Source organism: Varanus komodoensis, unplaced genomic scaffold (assembly GCF_004798865.1).
Source record: "Varanus komodoensis strain SLA01 unplaced genomic scaffold, ASM479886v1 scaffold1, whole genome shotgun sequence".
NCBI classification, from domain to species: domain Eukaryota; kingdom Metazoa; phylum Chordata; class Lepidosauria; order Squamata; family Varanidae; genus Varanus; species Varanus komodoensis.
In genome coordinates this window covers 84,103,059-84,124,920 of record NW_025335268.1, presented here as the reverse complement: position 1 = coordinate 84,124,920, position 21,862 = coordinate 84,103,059, and the positions used below count along the sequence as shown (strand labels likewise).

At 38.7% G+C, this 21,862-nt stretch overlaps 1 protein-coding gene across 7 annotated transcripts in view; it reads left to right on the top strand.

Moving 5' to 3' along the window:
• LOC123024768 (cohesin subunit SA-2-like) overlaps positions 1–21,862 on the top strand; it is a 55,190-nt gene that overhangs the window by 26,527 nt on the left and 6,801 nt on the right. For all 7 annotated transcript variants that reach the window (XR_006414987.1, XR_006414988.1, XM_044432929.1 and 4 more), the window contains 14 exons: positions 679–786; positions 3,392–3,500; positions 4,306–4,405; positions 5,801–5,898; positions 7,524–7,616; positions 7,703–7,792; positions 8,679–8,882; positions 11,412–11,491; positions 13,049–13,136; positions 13,416–13,496; positions 15,228–15,320; positions 16,514–16,670; positions 19,896–20,047; positions 21,107–21,211. Coding sequence is in view for 5 of the 7 variants with exons in the window: in XM_044432929.1 (XP_044288864.1) it covers positions 679–786; positions 3,392–3,500; positions 4,306–4,405; positions 5,801–5,898; positions 7,524–7,616; positions 7,703–7,792; positions 8,679–8,882; positions 11,412–11,491; positions 13,049–13,136; positions 13,416–13,496; positions 15,228–15,320; positions 16,514–16,670; positions 19,896–20,047; positions 21,107–21,211 (1,558 nt within the window). In the remaining 2 variants the exon portion in view is untranslated. The remainder of the gene's footprint in view (positions 1–678; positions 787–3,391; positions 3,501–4,305; positions 4,406–5,800; positions 5,899–7,523; positions 7,617–7,702; positions 7,793–8,678; positions 8,883–11,411; positions 11,492–13,048; positions 13,137–13,415; positions 13,497–15,227; positions 15,321–16,513; positions 16,671–19,895; positions 20,048–21,106; positions 21,212–21,862) is intronic.

Here is a 21,862-nt window from a genome sequence, read left to right as displayed (position 1 = left end):
GTTTGGCCAAACAGATTTTGTGAAATCTGCCATTCCTTTAGGCTACTTAATGGGGCTCCCAGTTGTGTAGAGCTTTCTAAGCTTGTTGTGCCAAACACACTTAGAAACTTTTTGCATCCACTGCATAGGTCCACATAAGGGTCTGAAGAAGAGCTGTGGGCATGGGGATGCTGAAAGTCTGGCTTTCATGTCTTGTCCTTACATAGTTTTAGTCCTCTGGTGTTTGGGGAGATACCTAAATAATGCATTTATCTGAAAAATAGTGACAAATGCTATAGGTGTGGCCATGATCTGTTTTCCTAGTGCTTCCTTGGTTAGATACACAGTACACCAGATATTCTATGGTTGTTGCCACATGCCCAGAAGACAAATCCTCCACTGTCTTGCATTTGTTGGTTGGCATAAGTATTTGGGCCAAGAGAATATAAAAAGCAGCCACTTTAATTGAATGGGTCATATTTGTTAATATTGCAGATGGATTAAAAGACAGTTAGGAATTAAGCTCTAACCAGAGTATTATAGCGTTAGGATTGCAACCTTATGCATAGCTACCTTGGAAAAACCAACATTCAGCGCAATGGGACTTACTTCTGAGTAAACATGAATAGGCCTGTACTACTAGTTTATGTACAACTATCCTCCTTGACAAAACTTAGTTAATATTATGTCTCTGTACAGGAACTGTGAAGATGTGCTGTCACCTGAAGAGTATGAATCTTTATATCGGTTTGTTTATGCCAGTCACCGACCATTGGCTGTAGCAGCTGGGGAACTTCTTTATAAAAGGTACCTCTACATGACTGTTTTTATCTTGTACTTTGTTAGCTACATATTTGCAGGTCCTATATTTTCATCTTCTATAATCAAAATGATGCATAATTCTTTTTCCCAGTTTTCTTCTGAGTGATTGTACTTTCAGCTGATTCTTGCATTTCATTCAGTGGGATCTAATGTGTATATGCAGCAATATAAAATTGTGGCACTGAGTATTGACCTTTATACCCATATACACCCAAATATACACTCTCACAATCATACTTCTTTGGGTGAGTGTCTTTGTCTTTCTCTTTGTCTTTCTCTGTCCCTTCACCCTTGTTTTTCATTCCTAAGGAACATGCAGACTAACAGATAAGGTAACATGTCAGTCATCCATCTGGAATGCTAGTTCAGTCTCCCGATTCCTCCATTTTTGCTGTTTTTAAACAAGATTTTTTTGGTCCTGATTTAAACAAGTTTCTTTTGGCCTACTTTTGAGTCTTAGCCCCTGTCCCTGACTTTTCAGTGGCACCTGCATTCTTGTGTACCAAGAAAGAGGGTATTTTTAGGTAATTGTTGCTCATATTTCCTTTTGATTCTTTGAAAAAATAATGACAAGAAATGTATGATCCGTCTTTTGATTTTTCAGGAGTGATTCAGCACCCTTGTTAGTAACCTAAGAATGAAGGCTCCCTCTCAATCTAAGCGGGTGCTAGCTAGCCACTAAATTTTAACTCTCTGCTGTTTTATGTTTTTACTGTGACATCCTTCCTTCTACCTTCACAAGTCCCCCTTTCCACTTGCTACCGTATTTTGCTATGTGACCATTTAACATGCCAGAATTCAGTTCTTATTTTTCTATCCACAATTAAATCAATTTCACCATTTGCTAAAAGACTATTATTTTCAGACAGACATTACCTGATGGATAATTGCAATCATCTAGTTTTACTGAAGTATTTGCTTTTTGAAACAATTATTTCAATTTTGTTTTTAACTTGTACACAGCCCTGAGTTTTCTTGATATGAAATGGTGTATGCATTTTATAAATAAATACATATTGCCGCCATCAATAAAATTGTAATTGTATTATAATAGTAATAAATGAATTAAATATTAAATATTGCCATTTATTAATAAAATATTGCAATGATAAATGAACACTGCCATCATAGAATTTCCTCATTGTATCATGACTTAATCCCTATTCACTTGTTCAAAATAGTGATGCTGAAAAGGGTGCTTGTTCTCCCTCAACATTTCAATATTGATTAGGAAGGTCTGAAGAGATTGTTTTAGTTACAAAGGACAAATGGCCTGCTCAGAGACATACATGGGAAATTAAGATGGTAGCAGCTAGCAGCCCCCAATTTGCTTCCAAATAATTCCAGGCAGATAATATAAAAATAATATTATTTTTATTTTAAAAATAAAATTGGGAAGAACAGGATATCTTTGTGTGTTCCAAAGAAAGCATGAACATGTTGGTGCCTACAGGTACCAATATATATCAGTGATACATAGGAGTGAACTTGACTATAATTCTATGATTATTGTTGTAAACCTCCCAGAGAGCTTTGGTTACAGGTGGTTAAGAAATAATAATAATAATAATAATAATAATAATAATAATAATAATAATAATAATATGCTACAAAGACAGTGTCAATGTTAATGTCAAGACACAAGCAATGCATTTTATAGAGGAGAAATGAAGACTAAAATCTATAGCAGACATTGCTCTCATATTTTCAAAGATGTTTTAATTACATGGACTTGGGATTTGGTCCAGTTAAAAGTGAAAAGTTGTCACTCTGGAATTAGCAGTGGAGTAGCTCAGTGCATACAATCATGATTGTGAGCAACTAGATTTGCTATACTATGAAACATTAGACTTCGGTAGGATTTTAAGGCATGATTGATCGATTGATTATGGATTTATTTTTAGAATGACATGGTGTCTGCACTGTATTCTTCCTAAAAGGAATTGCCCTGTGCAGTTTTCCCAGTCTTCCCATTTCCAGCTGTCACGGGACATTTTCTGGCTATTGAGCATGTTGACCTTCATTAGTCTGTTTTTTGCCTTCTGAGGTGCTTTGCTGCACTATTTTTGCAGACCTTGAATTGTATCTTTGGGTCATGATATGTACCTCTTACATATCAGTGGTCCTGTTTTGGCTATGATACTTGTGGTATGCACCAGCTCCATTCATCATTGCAAGGAGATACATTTATTTAACACGTTTATGCTTTCAGTCTTTGCTTAAAGTAGATCCCTTTTAAAGGAGTAATCAATCAAAGCAATACATATCTCTATGCGTCCAGTTTAATTCTTTTTGATGTTTAATACCCCAAAAGTGATTGGATTTCCAGGTACTGGAAATGAGATGACTCCAAAGAACTTGAAAGAAATGAATATGTTAGAATAGTGCATGTTTGTTGATCATATAATAAATGCTTTAGTCTGCAATAATATACCCACTTACCTGGAAGCAAGTCTTATGACACTTATTTCTGAGTGAATATTTGTAGCACTGTGCAGTGAGAATCCATAAAAACCTAGAAAGGCATAGCAATTGCTTGTTCCAACTCAGAGTTAAGGGATGGAATCTGGCTGTTTTTTTCTGTTGGCAGATTGATTGACCAGGAAATTGAAATAGAAGTTTTTACCAAAAAGAAAGGAAACCAGAAACTTGTTGTCAAGCAGTTGAAAGCACTGATCATTTTCTTCTTGGAAAGTGAGGTAAAGAAAATACAAATTATGGTGGATAAACAGATTGGTGAGGATAAGTTTATATCTTCTCTCTAGCTGGTACAAACAGGTTTTGATTATTTTCAGGACCAACTAATAAAATCATAGAGTGAATTTGAAGGTTTTCGAGCAGGAATGAGAATTGCTACAATATTTAAAAATAGCTCCTAAGTATGATGGAAGGTAATGGGTCAATATCTGATATACACATTTAGATATTTTGGAGGAGCCAGGCAATAAAGCATTTAGGAAAAGTGTTTTTAAGGGGGATGTATGAAGATTTACTAGGGAAGAACTTGATCATGTTTATAGAAAAATGATTGAAATTGCTAGAAAGCTGGGTTTAGATGGTGGCCTGATTCACACATAAGAATACTACATTGTATGAGTTGTAAAATTGTGGGTTATCTTGACTTCTCTATGGAGCTTCAATAATACATCTTGGTATTAACTATGAACAATCCTGTAAGAAAACCCATAGCTTTTTCACATTCTAACTTTCCTATTACTGTTATTTGTGTTGTATGCATTGGCAAAAGCTTAATATGATAGGTTGCAATCAAAAGGAACAATACTCTCAGCAGGTGAGAACTATGCCCACGGGTAGCATTTTGCTTGATGTTGCTGTCATACCAATTTTCATTGCTGAAGAGATAAACCACTTCTGAATTTAAAAGGCAGCTTGGATCTTTGGCAGTGGGGGAATCCTGACAGTTGTGTGCATATTTTAGTTTCCTTGGATCATGGTGAAAGTTGATATAAATAGAGGATTACTGAAGTGGTTTTATTTTTTTAGCTACATAATCACGCTGCATACCTTGTAGACAGCCTATGGGAGTGGGACGTATTGAAAGACTGGGAATGCATGACGGATCTCTTACTGGATCATGAAGGAGGTAGGTGAGCCAAGAAGTTGAGTACTGTCAGCTAAACACACACAACATCAACACAACACCCAGAAACATGCTGTGGAGTCAGGTTGGATGAAAGGGTCAAACTGAGGTCTCAGGAACAGGGATCCTTTGTCATTATCAAATGCTAGTTTAAAATTCAGTGTGATGTTTAACCTCGGTAGTGCAGATTCAGTCCCCCACTTAGACCTCTTCTCTGCTCAGTAAAAATGAGAGCTCTGTTGGTATTACAGAGCAAAGAATGCAGCAACTGGTACTGTATGCATAGGGGTATTTTCTTCTTATTAATATTATTTATTTCTATACCATCCAGTAGCTGAAGCTCTCTGAGCAGTTTAAACAGCTCATATAACAGGACCATAATACCATAAAGCATAATATTTTTTTCCAACATACATAATCTAAAATCAATTTAATAGCTAAAACAATATTTGATACAGAATAAACCTGTTAACAACCTAACAGGAATATATCCATCAGGCCATACATATCCTTAATATTTAGTGATAGATATAATTAGCATATGTTTTTATCATTGTTAATTTGTCTGGTTTCTTCTTGAATGTCTTTAGAGCTTTGTCCTTCTTTATAACCTGTGGTGGTATGTTTCATAGAATAGATGTGGCCTCCACATTCTTGGCTTTTAGAAAGGGTGTGAAGACTGATCACTTTAGGGCAAAAGCCCATTGTGAAGATTGTAAGCCTCCCAGACGCTGAGACTTAAGCTCATAATATGCAAGCTGGGAGGAGCAGTGAAGGCAATTTTGCCTGCCTGGCATTCCCATTTTCGTTTTGGAAACTGTTCTGTTTTGAGTGGTGCTGTAGAAGAAGCTGCAGGATAGGCCCATTGAAATGCTGAGGCTGGCTTTCCAGCCTTGAAGGACAGCAGGTGTGTTTCTTTCCACAGCAGCTGTGAGGGACAGGGGATGATGTCTCTGTCACCTTCCAAGATTGAAACACTGGCAGATGGGGGGATATCCAGTATCCTAAGGACCCTCAGACAATGTCTAGGATCCATAGGATTGTTCCCTACATGTAGCCTTTTAAATTATGCAGTTCTGTCAATGTCTTATGTTTCTAATGTTCTGTTTGTTGCATTCTGGTAGTATTGTTTTAAGTTGCTTCCTGTTTTATAGTTTTTTAAGCAAATAAAGTAGTTTATAAATGTTAATAATAGCTAAATAATAATGAATAACTGAATATCCTTTGTAAAGAAAACACATTTTAAGAAATATGGTAAATGTCTAGTATCCTTTTGTAGCTATCTTTGAAAATGGTTGAAAAAACAATTCAGTACAATACAGGAATAAAGTCATCCTTGAACCATCCTAGACTTGCTATATGAGTTTGAATGACGTTTGTGTGTCATTTTGTTTTTAGCACTGAGTGATGCCCAAAAGAGCGCCCTCATTGAAATCATCCTAGCAACTGTTCAAGAAGCTGCTGAAGGTCATCCTCTTAGAGGAGGGATCAGAAAAGTCAGTGGAGTTTTCTTGTACTGTATTGGTTGTCTGGCCTTTCATTGCCTACTGCCCCCAAGTCACCCTCAGCAACACGGTTCTTTGCAGGGACTGAATGGAATTGTGCTTGCAAGATAAACATGGTGCTTGCCCTACAGCCAGTGCAACGAAGGGGAACTGTAGACAGGCTGATCATAGAACTTAATGCAGCTGTAGAGCCAGTCCTGTTTCCATTTGTTCTGAGCTATTTAATATTTCCAGACTTCTCAATACCCGACATTCTCTGGGTGGTTCAGAACAACTAATCAAATCTGAAAGGATGCAGTCCTAAGCACACTTGGTTATTGTCTTGGCTAATACAAGAGCTTATCTCCTTCCCTCCCCTCCCTGCCCCCGGTAGAAGGATGAGTAGTGTATTTCACCTGCAGCTTGTGCTTTGCCTCAGTAGAAAGATGGGAAAGGGCTATTTTCATATGAGATCATGGACAAAAATCTCTTGTGCACATATTGTAATGTGTGAATTACACCAAGTTTTCCTGAAGTTTTTCAAGCAACTATTAAAATTGATTGGAAAATAAATGTTTGCCATTTGGTTCTTCAGGCATCCACTGTAGTGTGGTCTGGTGGTGGTAATTAATTCCCTAATTAACCACATTTTCGTATTACTATTTACTGCCCCAGCCTGTGGAGGGTGCTTTTTGAGAACTGTGAATAAAGAAAGGATTTCTACTTATGTAGGGGAACTTCAGATTTTTTTAAGCACCATGTGTCATTTTTTAGAACAGGGATGAGCAACTTGTGGCCATTCAGATGTTTTTGCCTACAACCCCCAACATAGATTGTGCTCAGGGGCCCTGGGACTTGTAGGTCCCACGGGACTAAGCCTGACCCTTGCCCATCTCCAGTTTGGAGAAATAAAGGCACCTCTGCTTTAGCCATCACACCTGTGAAGCCAGTGGTGCTGGTTGCATGACTGGGGGAATGGGAAAAGGCATTGAGTGTTCTCTTTCCTCTTTTCTGTCCCTTGAGCATTCACGTAAATGGAATTTTTCCTGATTTGACATTGTTTAGACTACCTACTTGATTTGACTGAACCCTACAAAACAGAATTATAAACTATGATCAAACTATAGTTTCAGCCAGTGTGATGTTCTTAGGTTTGTGAGTGAACTATTGCATCACAATATCACAGAATCCATGTATGCTAGTTTTATTACATGTCAGCTGGTATTACTTGAACCATGATTTTAAAATGCAAAAGGTTGTTGATACTGAAAGAGCCAAGAGATCTACATAGCCTGTTCACAGAATCTAGAAGCGCTAAACTATTTCACTAGGAAAATATGGCTGGAATGCCTAGAAGTATTTTTTTAAAAAAATCTGTGCTCTATATTGCTTTGCTCAAACAAGGATACTTCTTGGAGCATGAAAAGAATCTGTGTTGAAAGCTGCTAACTTTTCTTTCCAACTAACAACTATGCTTCAACCTTATCTGCCCCATAATCAAACATTTTAATCAATGAACTACAATATTTAAGCAATTTAGAGTTTCTATCTCAACACTGATACAAGTTTAACCCTACAGCTAGGTTAAATATTGATCCTGTTAATGCCATGATTGCAACAAAGTGCTTTGTCTGCAGATCCTGTCTACCAAGGAGAAGAAGATACAAATGGAAGATTGTACTAAAATGACTGAACATTTCATTGTGGTTCTTCCTCAGCTCTTGGCAAAGGTAACTATCGGCTGCTCTTGTGAATGCATATTACATAATTCATTTGAATTACAGCAGCATGCTTAGAGTTATTTTTTCTTTTACAGTATTCAGTAGATGCAGAAAAAGTGACAAATCTCCTGCAAATCCCACAGTATTTTCATTTAGAACTGTACAGTGCTGGACACATGGAAAAGGTGAATTAGTATTGTGTATGTGTGTGTTAGAGAGCGAGAGAGAGAGAGAGAAGTGGGGGCAGACGGGAGGGAGAAATTTCATGCGAAATGCAATAGCATATCCTGTGGTGTAAAACTGCCCTGTATGCTGTCAGCCAGTCATTCATTCTAACTGCTGAAATTTATAGCCTGTCTCCTTGGCCAGCGTGTGCAGGATAGGGTTGGTCTTGGGCGTACATGTTCAACCATCTGTGCTGAAACCAGTGGTTGCAGGTGGCAGGCTCTTTCCCTGCACCCCCGTGGGTTGTATCCAATGTTAATCCAGTTTAAGTCCCTTTCATTGCAATGGGGCTACTCTAAATATAATGAGCACTGAATGCAATCCAGTGTTCATGAGGTGGAGTCAACAGCCTGGACATTATTTTTAAAAAACTTGGCTTCTACTACAAAACCACGTTCAGCTGCGGTGATCTTGAAGGCAGATGTGGATTTGGGAAATTCTGCATTGTGCATGGATGTCATTTTCCTGTCTGATTAAATTGTGCCACCCTTTCTCTGTGTCCCTTTCTTAACTGCCCAGAGACCTTCAGCTATGGGCAGTGTGGAAATGATGATGATGAGAATGATAATGATCGTAATAATATAAAATAATATCTACTTTTATGCTAGAGTTCTGAGTCAGTGGCAGGGGAAAGATCTTTTGTGCATATGCTATAAGGGTTGGGTAAAATAATGTGTCTATGAATTAGGTTATTGTATTTCTCACTTTGCAGATAGGTAATGGATTATGCTCAAGGCTATAATGGATCCATGTGCAAACAAGGATTACAGCCTAGGTAACTGAACACTGCTATGGGTGCCACTAGTTCAGCTTATGACATGCATGCAACTTTTGCCTTTCTTGCAGCATTTGAATGCATTGCTGAGAGAGGTGAAAGCCATTGCAACTAAACATTCTGACACAAATGTCCTGGAGGCTTGTTCCAGGTTCTACTATGTTCTTTGCAGTGGAGAATTTGCTGCCCTTAGCAAAGTGGGCCTTGCAAAAACTGAACTGGTAAACGAACTAGTGGACACCCTAAACCAGCTCTTGGGTGCCTTCTGGAATGACGTAAGTATGAGACCTGTGCATAATGAGAGTTTAGACTTCTGGAGCAAAATTTAAATAAAAGCAGGCTTTGGGTAAAATTTTAAGTGTGCTTATTTTGTACGTAGGGGAGGAAACAGAGATAATCTGCTGTTTTACATGTGAAGCAGTCTAGTCTGGGAATTAATTCCATTGAAGTGTATCGATGTGGTTGTTTTCATCTGATATCTACGCAGTCATGTGGTTTTCCAGATCATAGCTTGGAGCTCCTGTCTGTTCCTCCAGTAGTTGTGTTTTGGTGCCTCTTCCACTCAAACTGTGGAGAAAACCTGGAATCTGGGCTATGGGAAGTGAGACAAGGGTAAGGAGAAGGATCCATGGAGGAATGGGCTGAACCATTCCCTGCTGTCTCAGAAATTTTAAATGTATAGAAGCATCTCTGAGCTGAGTTGACAACCTTACTTTTGGGGAAAGTAGTGACATTTGCTCCAGTGTACATGATGAGTATACTTGTAGAATATATCCAATCTAGGGTGAAAATTTATCATGTGCAAAATGGTTCTAAGTCATTCTGTTTGTATGTATTTTTAAAATTTTAGTCCTGTTGCAACAGTAATGCTCATGAATATTCAAAGCACTTTTTTCTGATACAAACCTTTACTAGAGAAGAACATACTTTTAATATGCCTCTCTTGACATGGTGCAGTATGATTTCTGGTCATTGAATGCTCTTGTCCATATTTCAAGAATTTATATTCCACTCTGGACTATTTTAAAGGCTTCATTCTGAACTGATGCCTGCTTGCTACTTGATGACATTTGTCTATGATCTTGTCAGAAACTTAATTTAAAATACTCAGTAATTTGGAGATGAAGTTGACCTTTCCATATGGAGGTCATGAAGGCCTTTTCTATAGTTTTTAAATTTTTGACTTTGTGAGATTCTGTTAAAGCATCTTGCAAAGCTTTTAAATCTTAAAATTGGCTTTTGCATTTGTTTGTTGGTGGGGTGGCGAGGAGAGGAGAGGTTGCAGAAATACTTGAAAAGGTTTTCATTGGTTCTAAGAATATGAGAGCAGCTGTTGGAAATATGAATAGCCTGCAGTTCAACAACAGTTGATCAACCGCGCCATTTCTAACAGATGTCATTCCACCATAAATGAGTTCATACTGATTTTTAAAAATTGAGTTCTGAAGAACAGCAAAATGCATCAAAGAAAATTATTCCACAGTTATATATTCAGGTAACTAAGAAACTGAATGCTGGCTTATGTGATGAGATTATTCAAATTCTGTCATCACCACCCCTGTTTTCTATAACCTAACTATGTAGTATGCACACTGAAAGAATCAAGCAGATCTGCTTAATATGCAGCATTAGGGTTGCATGTATTGCCAGTTATTTGTTTCTGTTAGGTCTCAGGAACTGACATAAATCACAAGCAAGGGAAAGGGCACAAGAATGGAATGGGGGGAAAGTCGTGTGAGACAGCTTAGAGATAGCTACTGGAGATTTGTGTCTATTGCTCTGAGCCCGGAGAAACTCAAAAAGCTGTAAACCAGGAAAAGCCTTCACTTTTCTCTGGGTTTGTGAAAAGGATGGCAGCTTCCTGTTAGAATACAAGAAAACGTGCTTACTAATGGCAGCGGGGTAAGTGTTGAGATGTGTAACTCAGTGCTGTAGTGCCACCATCTCATCTAGTTCATGACTATGGAATATAGTTTCACAAATGGTCTACACTCTTTAGGATGCCTCTCCCCTTTTGGCTTCATTAGTTTCTCTTCAGGCCCCTGTCCTAGCACCAAATCACACATTGACAGGTGAGTGAGCAGAGATTCTTATGCATGGTTGTGTTCACACAGCTTGTTGTTTTTGGTGTGAAGATCTATGGATTACAAAGATAACCTTAATGGTAGAAGTTCAGCAGAATGGGGCATTTGCTAAAACAATGCATGGGGAAATACCATCCAAAGAAAAAAGCAGGTTCTTTTTCTCTGCTGCCATATTTCCAGTTCATTGGGACAATGGAGCTATGCAGTCGTGAAGAACAGTGACGGTCAGGGGCATCCTCTTGAATCCTGCTGGAAAGGAAATCATCGCCCACTTCAGGGTTCTATTCCTCCCTGGAACTTTTTGTCCTCCTGCAGGGCCTCTCTGGAAGGGCAGGGAATCTTGCACTTTGACAAGCCACCTGCTGCTTATGTGTCAAAGCAATGGAGATCTAGCAGTAAATTCCCATTGTCCTTGAAGGAGTGCTGCTTGTACCTTCATAGATGTGTGGGAGCTGAGCCTGCCTCTTTTGCCAAAGCAGCAGCAACCACTGGCTCTTACTTCAGAGCTGGGGAGAAGATCTTAATTGGTTCAGATGTATGCACAGGGCGTATTTCATAATTTGTGGAAGAGTCAGGTTCTTTTCACCCTACTTAAATGATTTTAAACTGCTTTAAAATGGTTCCTATGGTTAAAGAGACTCTTAATGGAAGTGTGCAATTAGAAGGAATTGTTCAACTTTAGCTCAGTCTCTTCTTTTGTCTCTTCTGCATACAATTTAGGAAGAAGGTATTTGTGCAGAAGAAGAAGAAGGGATTCACCGATTATGCTCCACTCTGCGAAGAATAGCAGCCTTTCATAAGTGAGATGATTATTGATGCTGATGACTAATTTCTCTTTGTGAGGTTGTGTGGACAATTAGAATAGTGTTCATTTAATTGCAAAGCTAAAACAGGAAACAACAAATAGTGCATTTGGGAATGCAGGCGCTAGGATTAGAAAAAGGTATTGCAAGTATGAGCCAAGATGCTAAGTGGCCCAGAGTTTCCAAAGTCATGAGATAATTTTCTGGAGTTCACTGTTGACTGATGCGTTGCTGTTCATGCATTGATTCTTTTTTTGATAGGCTGGGGAAAACAACCTATGTCTGTATAGATAGAAGAAGTTCCTACAAGTCCTGTGCGGCATAGTGAATGTTGGAAGTTCCTTGTAGGATTCCTTTTTTTTGTCTCAAGAGCATTTATATCTCAAGATCTCAATAATGTGAGATCTGCTTTAGAGTGAGGCATATGAATGACTATTGAATAATGGCTATAATTTTATATTCAAGAACAGGGTTTCCTTTTGCTTTTATGTTGTGAAAGAGGCACTTTTACTCAGACTGGAGTCCCTCCCCATGACTGAAACTGATCTTGCATCCCCAGACACTAGGTGTTTACCAAATGATTTTGTGCTACACCACTTTGTAACTGCACATCAAGATGGATAGCACTGCCGTAACCTCCAACTGCTCTGATCCTATGAGGCATGCAGAAAGTCTGTTTTGCATTTGCCTTTTTGGATAATCCCTTTTGTACAATAACTCCTATATCACTGTGTTATTGAGAGGATTTTCAAGGAACAAGACTTTGAACCATATTTAGTGTTATTGGCTGGCCTAGCCAAACACTTCCATTCCATTATAGGAATTGCTTCATTTATTTGTTTTGTATGTTTGAATTATTCCATAGGATTGGACTAGAATGCTGAGTACTTGGCAGAATGGAATTCTTAGCAGTTATATGCTACTTAAAGGTCAAGAGATTGATCTGAGATGACTGGTTTATCCTTTCTAGCACATTCTTATTAAGCGTCTGGGATGGGTCTCCCTCTTGAATTGCCAGCAATCATGCAAATGACTAGACCTTGGATTACATCTCAGCATACCTGCACTGATTTTTGATGTTAAAATATTTTAGTAGAAAACAGACTGATAACACTGATTACAGTTTCTTTCATGCCTTTCTAAAGAAAAAAACCCCTCAAGGTGAACAGTTTATAAACAGTTGCATCAATTATTCATTAAAATACAACCAGACTGTAGAACTACTAAAACTTTGGTAGCAACCATAAACAATTTGACTGGAGTATTAAGCAGCAGATTATGTGCCATCAGGTAATAATAATTATTATTGATATGGAGGAAAGCCACTCACAACCTTCTTTAAAGGTTGGCTAAAAAATCACTTTGCACTTGGCTGTATAGGGAGAAAAAAGGTAGTTACATCCATTTTCTACTGTAAACATTAAAAGGTATTTCTAGAGGCAAAAGTATGTAGAAGAAAGAATATGGCTGTGTTGCTTATTTTCCTGGGAACTGTTTTGTCAATGCTACTTAAAAATACCTGAATTGATGCATCATTTCCTTTTGGACTTGTAGCGCCCATGATCTCACAAAGTGGAATCTTTATGACAAGATGTCTAAGATGCTTGTCTTTCACGTGGAATTCAGCCCTTTACCTGTTCAGGTAATTCTAGCCATATTTCAGCCTTCCAAAACAGCATGCAAGTCTAAATTTGTTCCTAGTTTCAGGATCCCGGTTTAAATCCTTTTAGGTTGAATTTCAGCTGATACTTTGTTTCTTGAATCAAAACAGTTTCTTAATTCAGTGGCAGAGGCCACACTTAGCTGATTACTTTTTCCAAATTTTGGGGGTAGTATCCTGTAAAGTGGTGACTATCCATACTAAGTTTCTGGGTTCTGTATTTGATATAATCAAATTATGAGCTTTTCTTTTCTTTTGCAGATTCTTTTGCCTGCTTTAGAGTGTGCTTATTTTGCACTGCTTTGGCAGCTCACATCTGTGATGGAACTCACTTCAGCCAAGGTTAGACCCAAGCCCGTGCCCTGAAATTTCTTCTTGAAGTTTCTTTGCATCCTTCTGTGGGTTGCTGGATGATTTGAATCTTGTAAACTCACATTCTGCCTCTGATACAATATGCGATTCATGGTTGACACCATCCTCAGACTCCCAGTTCAGTGATTATTTGGACATGTTTTTGAGGCATCCGTAGCTTCCTGCGTTACAGCAGAAACGTATTGGCTTTTGTAAAAATTGTGTCAGGATTAACCTTATTTTGGGAAGATTGTCTGTCACCTGTGAAATGTTTAAATATGTTTCAGATACTATAAAATTAGTGGATACCTCACCCAAAAGTGATAAAGAGACATGCTTTCCCTTGAACCCATCTACACTGTGGGTTGGGGTTAGTGTGTGCGTTGTAGGAGGTCAGTCTTGTACTATTCTTTGAATACCATATGCACATGGTAAACCTTCTCCTGCAGTCTGTTTCTACAATTCAGCTAGGTGCCTGGAGGGCAGCTTTTGCAGTACCACTGATGGTCAGCAAATGTTCAATTCTTTATTAAATAATTAAATGCTATTGCCATGAGGATATCATTTTCAGCATCATTCTTTGGACAACAATATGTCTCAGGCTGCCTTTTTTCCAGTGTACAGCATAAGTTTATGTGGTATGCATGTGACTGGCTTCTATGTGACCTCATATATCTGTTTGTAGGTAAATAGCAACAAGAAACTCAAGGAAATTACAATAGCAGCTCATTCCATACATGTGTGTGTTTTCTCTCAATTTCAAATGCATTATAGGGGAATTTAAGGGTAATTCCTACATTTCCTACTAGTGTGTAACTGCTGTTTTCCCATGGTTGGGCCCAGGTGAAGTAGTAATGCTTGAAAAAGAGTTTGTGTAGGAGGGGAAAAGTAACCTTGCCTGTCAACAAAGTTCACCATTTCAGAACTTAACAGTATAATATGGGGATATCTGGATGTTATAGTCATATCGCAAGCAAATTTAGGGTCAACGCATTATTTACCAATTGGAAAGCTTAGTTAGTTCTGCTGTACTAACTCTCACTTAATGTATTAGGATTGCATCCAAAGAATAGAATTGGACTTGAAGTAAATATGGGACTGAGAACTGCCATGTTTCCTTGTTATGGGACTGAGAACTGCCATGTTTCCTTACAACTGTAATGCAGAGGCTGGGGTGAGGAAAAGGGTTGCTAGCCAAAATTCACCCTATGGGAAGGGAGTTTTAAACTCTTTCCTAACCTGTTAATTTCACCTCTGCCCCCTGCCAGGTGAAAGACTGCTTTAGGAGGCATTGCAGATGAGTCTTACCTACTGGGAGTCACAGAAACCCTTGCTGTCCCCCACCCCCCAATTGTCCCATGTTAGGTGGCCATCTGTCTCCTTATACCCAGTATCATAGTATATGTAGGGATAGGGCATATGGTATGCTAAGAATGCTTTAGTTCCACCCCTAGTACAATAAAAAAGGCATATGAATCTGACAGATTATTCCCTGCTATTGTCAATTTAGGTGCCAACAAATTAAAAGACTTGACCCATTGTTTTCCATTACTGACTGCTGGCTGTTGGCTTCATGATCTAATTGTAGACACCCAAAGTTAAACTCTCCTCACTTGTGGAGCCTTGCTGCTCACTTTGAAAACAATTCATTTGAATAATCAACTAAAAATGATAATTATCCAAGGAAAGTCTTTGGCACAAATCTCTGATTTTTCTTAAAAGGAAAATGTCTTGGTTTTGAGGACACACTTGAAGCACTATTGCTACATTTGCACATGCTACCTCAGCCATTACAACAGGGAGTTGCGTGAAAAGGTAAGAATCTCAAAATTTAATTTGATCTTGATTTATAGTCTGCCTTATCTTAATGGCAATGCAGATAAGTACTGTATTACTAATGTACATTCACAAATAAAAAGAACCCTCTATCTCAGTCTCCATTCAACAAGGATATGGTAATGTTGCGAAAGACTAGACCCAAATGGAACCTCCTCACGACATGCCACCCAGTTGCTGGTGCAGTATAATGACTAAGGAGACTAAGCTATGAACTGAGAAGCCTCCAGTTCAAAGCTTGCCTCTCCATAAACTGGGTGATATAGGCAAGCTAACCTCTCATATTCAGTCTGCCCGATTTTCAGTATATGAAATTATAATTTTGGAGTTTGGATGTCTTTGCAGGTGATTCATCAATAAGCAAAGTTATTCTGCAAATTCAGCTTTTTGTGTTTGTGTAATTATTTTGGAAACAGTGGTTCTTACGGGTCATCTAAAGTTGTTTTCTTGCAAGAATCAAGTGTATAGCTATACATAAAAATTCTGTCCAGTTCACGACCAGCAGGACAGAATTTGCAGCACTTTCACTTTCAGAAAATCCCTGCTGTCTGTCTTCACTGTTCTTGGTTTAAGCCTGAATAAGTCTTTCCATCTTCTGGGGGCCAGGAAGTGCTGTAGGAGCCTTCTCCAACATGGAGTTCTCTCTGGAATTACAGTAAAGCTCCATAAGATACCACATATGGGAAGGCAGAGTTACAGGATGCTCATTAGGAGGAATGCTGTTTCTGTCAACAACATGATGGTCTTTACAGAGCACTGCAGTATGGGGGCCTGGGAGAAGTCCCAGCAGCAGCTCCTATGGCGTGTCAGGACCAGAAGCCAGGTCCAGCCCTCATTTATGGAGCAGCTGCAGTGGAACCTTGACTGTACCTTCTGTGGACTCTCTGCATTGCTGTTTTGACTAAGGGACTCATTATGTTAGATTGTGAGTTCTCAAACAGATGTGCAGGTGTTAAAGAGATAGAACATTGCCTCCTCTAATGGGCACTCTGTGGACTTGACATGGCGGAAGTAGCACTTTGGCTTTCTAGAGTATAATTCCAATAAACTAGCTCAGGCAAATCTGAAGTGGAAAGGGAATGGCTTTACATTGCACATTAATAGCACTAATACTATCATTGTGGTAGCACTTGCCAAAATGCTTAAGTTGTATTTGTTGTCTGTCATTGTAGGCTTTTATGATAGTTTGTGACTTCCTAATGGTTATAAGCCATCAAGATTCAAGTGATGATGGAGTACTGGAGTACCTTCCCAGTACATCTCTTCAGTCAAAAATGCGCTTATTTATTCAGGATCATATTTTCAGTGAGGAGGATGAAGAAACCAAAGGTTAGCAATATCTTTCAGTAAGGAAGTACTGTCCTTGGGGTAACTGTTCATTCCACTTTGTATTCAGTCACCCAAGATAGGCAAGAGTGACACCAGAAAACATTGCATAACTAAAGGTTAAAAGTAACAAGTAGATGGAGTAGTATTAATAAATTGGTGGTTTTGAATGTTTGGTGGCCACTGTTGAACTCATACTTGCATTGTTTATTTTAAATAAAGGAAGCCTATTTATTCCTAAATAAAGGAATAAATCTAATAAAATAATTTTCAGCTCAGAAGATACTGAACACAATATTGAATATCAGAATTTATAAAAGCCAGTGTCAATAATAAAACAGATATCCTACAACAGAACCCACCTCTCTAACTGTAGTCAAAAACATCAGCAACCCTATCAAAAGCATGACCCAGAAAAGTCCATGAAAAAAAATAAGAGATAAGGGCTTTCCTGAAGGCCTGAAATGATCAGCCTCGATCGACTTCAGTTGGTTGAACCTTCCATGGAGTTGTGTGTGTTAATGCTGGTTTAGGACTTTCAACAATGCCATTCAATTACCCACCTATTTGTTGGTTCCCAGGATAGGTTTCCAGTAATAAGAGTAAATTTTTCAGGGAAGTTTGCTATGGGCTGCTAAGTTTTTGCCTTACAATTTTGCACAATATTTGAGAGAAATTTTACTATGCGTACAATTTTATTTTTTGAACAGCAACATGTAAATCATGTTGATCTGACAGAAACGTGGGCTTCCATAGCTGCTAACTAATTTTCAGAAAGATAACATAAATATATACTTTAATATCCCCAGTCTTCTCTTTTGTTTCTGAGTCATGATTCCTTTCCCACTCTCCAAAACCCCCTCATCTGTTTTTAATCTTACTATGATCTACTGTTGCCTTTGATCAGCAAGGATCAGCCCTTGCATCTTTTACAGTAGACCAATTCTTTAGCCCTGTGCAGATGTTCAGAACTTTTATGCAAGTTGAATACAAAATGCATACCTGCTTGCCTGCTTCCTGTATGCTGTCCGTCCCTGGCTCATATCAGTCCATTCTCAAGTTTCACCATAGGTTTGTATAGCTGTTTACACACACAAAGCCAAATCAGTTTAGGCCTAGACTGCACTTTGTATAACATGACTGGCTACTGTACAGATTGCATGGTTCAGCACTTAAGTATGTTTTATGCCTCTATGCAAAGTGGTCAAATGTACAAAGCGGATATAGTGGGCACACCTCAGGAGTTGACAGGGTCAATGCAGTCTGTCCTTGTGTATGTTAACATTTATTTAGGGCTTCCAGCAATCCTGTTTAATCGCTCACCTATTTGTTCCCAGGATAAAGGAGGTGTTGACAGTCAGAAATCAGACATGTGGTTCAAATCTAGGGAAGGTTCTGGCACTTAGGATGGAGAATTCACTCCAGAAAATATCTAATGTTATCATGTATATTTGTTACAGTTAGTTCTTCCCAGAACACCTGCATTAGTATTCCCAGTATACAAGTCGGAAGTGCAGAAAAGGCAACCAATTCCAAGGAAGTGAAATGCTTGCTTGCTTGATTTATTTAGAGTATTTCTAGGCTTTCCATCACTTCCATCTCAGTGAAAGGAAATCTTTGCTTGAACCTCCTTTCACATTCACAATAATGCCAGTATTTTGAAATTGTCCAATTTATAATGAATGAGTTCAGTTTATTGATTAACCAGAGGGAAATAATCAATTTTATGGAAACCATAATTCAGCAAGGGATACAATCCAGAAAATGCTCTACTCAAGGTGACCAAAGTCTACACATGTATTTGTTTAGGCTAGCTCAGTGTAAAGTAATATATGAATAGGAAGCCAATCACATTCTTTGTTATGGATGATCTTTTTCTGTATGGATGATCTTTTTTCTGCACACCTTTTGCCACTTTATATCTGTGGATTTGCAGACTGAGTTCACATGGGGGTTACAAGCTGTAATGGGTTCCTGTTGTGCACGCTTAGACTGCTTCCCACTGGATGGCTTATTCATGGGCAACAAGCCAGCATGATAACACATTGGCTGATTTGGGGATTGTTGAACCCATGGTGGGTTGTTGTATCATCTGAATGCAGCCAGCCAGCCTCATTCTGGACTGAAGAAAGTGGTGAACCAGCTGCTTGGCAAGAGCAGCAAGCACTCCTTGCTGGGAGCCACTTCTGTTTTCCCTGCTGGTGCCCAAGGCACAGTAACTGCCATTGGCTTACTGTTTTCTCCTGTGGTTACCTGCTCCCTCCCCCCTTTATTTGCATCTATTCCAGGAGTTGACAATAAATTCTGTGAAAACTCCAGTGTGATCAAGTGACCCATGAAGAGGCTGTCACTGGTTTGCCCTTTTTTAAGTTCAAGAAATAGGTACAAACTGCTTATGCAGTTTTTTTTTTTTTTTAATAGCTATACTTGGGTGGAGTGGTCCAAGATAAGCAGCCTTGCTTGGATCGTGTCCTGGAAGGTGCCTGCTGTCTTAAGTACAGCAGGTACACACCATGGATATTGACCTAGAGGAGCTGGAAAGAGACTTATTTTTTTACTTTGCTTTCCCCTGACAGTTGCAAAAGATGAACCGTGAATGGAGAGCACAGCTGTGAATGAGCTTTGCTTGCGAAAGGGGGTAGCTATTAGATCACTCCTTTCACAGGAAGATGCTCCAAGTTTTGGGATGCACCTGAGTGTTCTCATTGTCTTCATGCAGTTCTACACTTCCTTGAGTTGTCACATGAGCTTGGAGCTTTGACATGCTTTTTAAACTGGGCTTTTGATAAGAACGAGCAGTGGATATTTGATAGGGACATAGAGATATGCATATACACATATCTCTGTCAACTCTCCCTGTTTCCTATTAACCCTGTCAAGAACACCAGTTTAAAAGGAAGCTTGTGCTTTGACAGTGAACAGTCCTTCCACTGTTGGTTATTCGCAATATATGAACCTGCCCACAGTGAAAAAAACGTGTGTGAAATAGCATGAATAGAGTTAGCACTGGGTTGTATTAAGTGTTAGTTAAACTTAAGCCCTGTTCATTTCAGCGAGTCTACTCTAAGTAGGACTGGCATTTAGATGCAACCCACTGTTTGAAGAAGAAATAACTTCCTTACAGTCTTAAACAAAAATAGGAAGATTGCTACAAAGTTTTCTGTTTAGATTAAAATGAATGTTTGAGCACAATGGTAGTGTGCAACCTAAGCAAACTTTCTCTTGTAGATTGGACAGAAGAGGCGAAGAAGAAAATAGAAGTCCAGAGGTTGAATGCCTTACACCGGAAGCGATGCCTCCTTGCAGCTTATTGCAAGTTAATAATTTATAATGTTATTGATATGGCTGCGGCTGCTGAAATCTATAAGTATTTTACAAAGGTAATAAAAGAATCCTTTTAATTATGTCTTTCAAAAGCTTTAAAATCGAACTATATGGACTATTGTTTTTAAGCACACATTGAGTTTATCATTGTTCAGTCAATCTGATGCGTGTATCATAACTGGCCTGGATGATACACTCTGTATTCTAGTTTGTTTTTTTATTTAGTTGGTTGCTCCTTAGAAAGATTTTCCTCAAGTTTGTCCTGATTTAAATGGTGACAATGAAAAGGAATTAAATGATGCCAGGCTGGAAGAGTATTTATATCAAGGATGCAGCACTTCAGGGTTTGGGACATAGTCTGGTCCTCCTGGACCCCCAGGGCATCCTGTTAGGGTTTCCAAGATAGACATGTCCCTTCCTCCAACCACACTTTGATGATTTTTCTGGCTTTTGTGCAGAACAGGTGGTACTACTGCTGCTCAGTTATTAGCAGTAAGAAATTTAAACTAACGCATGCTGGCATTGTAGCCTGCCCCTATGCCATTGGCTTACCCATAATATTCAAGAGTTAGAACCTAGGTATTTTTGGTTGCACAGCACACCCCTCCAATTCATGCCTTCCTGCTCAAGCTCTTTTTCAGTTGCCACAGTAGTAGCATCGAGAAGAACATTCCTTTGGCCTTTCTGAAACAGAGCAAACTAGGGGTGTGATTTTCTTTTTAGTTTTCATCTCCCATGTTTCTGTTGTAGGAATACAAATTATGATCCTAAATACTCATGTATGGAAGTTTTTCTGACGAAATTCAGTGAAATTGATTTTCAGTTAAATGCTTACTGAGTAAACTGGACAAATAATAAAAATGAGGGACTAATTGCAAAGCACAGAAGAACGTCAAGCTATAATTCTATACACTTATCTGGGAAAATGCTCCATTACACTCTGCGGGTTTAATTCTGCATAGACATGCACATTGCGATGTAAGCACCATTCTCTAAGTGTCTGGGAGGGAAATATTTTATTTTTCTGTTTTTATAAAATAGCTTTTGCTTCTTGTGTTTTTGATTGCACTACTCCTTAATACAAAAAAGTTTCTTTTCACCTTGCCATTTTACAGGCTTATTATGATAACTTTGGAGATATAATTAAAGAAACTATGAACCGGACAAGGCTCAGTGATAAAATTCAAAGTGCAAAGACGATGATCCTCTGCTTACAGCAGGTGAGAATGCTATTATGGGCAGCTCCAGCTTTTTGTTTTTGCATTTCAGTAGCCCTGTAATGTTTTAATTAAAAATATTGATAGAAAAACACTAGTGGCTGGATTCAGGCCTGCTGTTCTGCACATGAAAGAATTTGTAGAAGTCATTCTGATCTAGTCCTCAACTAAACTGCATGTGGTGTTTAATTTCCTCAGCTAGCCAAGGTTACCTTGCCTACCGTTATCCGTTAGCAAGCGTCCAAGTTGTTCTCCCAAATTCAGAATGCGTCCCTTTGAATGGCTGATATATGAGCCCCATGGATTTCACACATACTGTCAAGAGCTTAGGAAGCTCCAAGGCCCACCCCCTGAAATCGGAGATTGGAGGGAGCTCAGTGGCATTTTGTGAGCTGTGCTCTGCTCACTTAAGTTGGGAGCCTGTGTTTACATATCACATAGGCAACCAGCCCATTTGGGTGTTGATTGACCTTGAATGTTTACAGATCAAAGCATGTGAACAATCCAGCTAACCAATTTGTTTGGAGAAAATGGAACATATTGTCTCCTGTTGCCAATTGAAAAACTGAATAACTATATACTCGTTAATGTAATTAAACTAATTAATACTTCTAGATCAACTGATGGTACATGCCAGGTTACAATATAAAAATA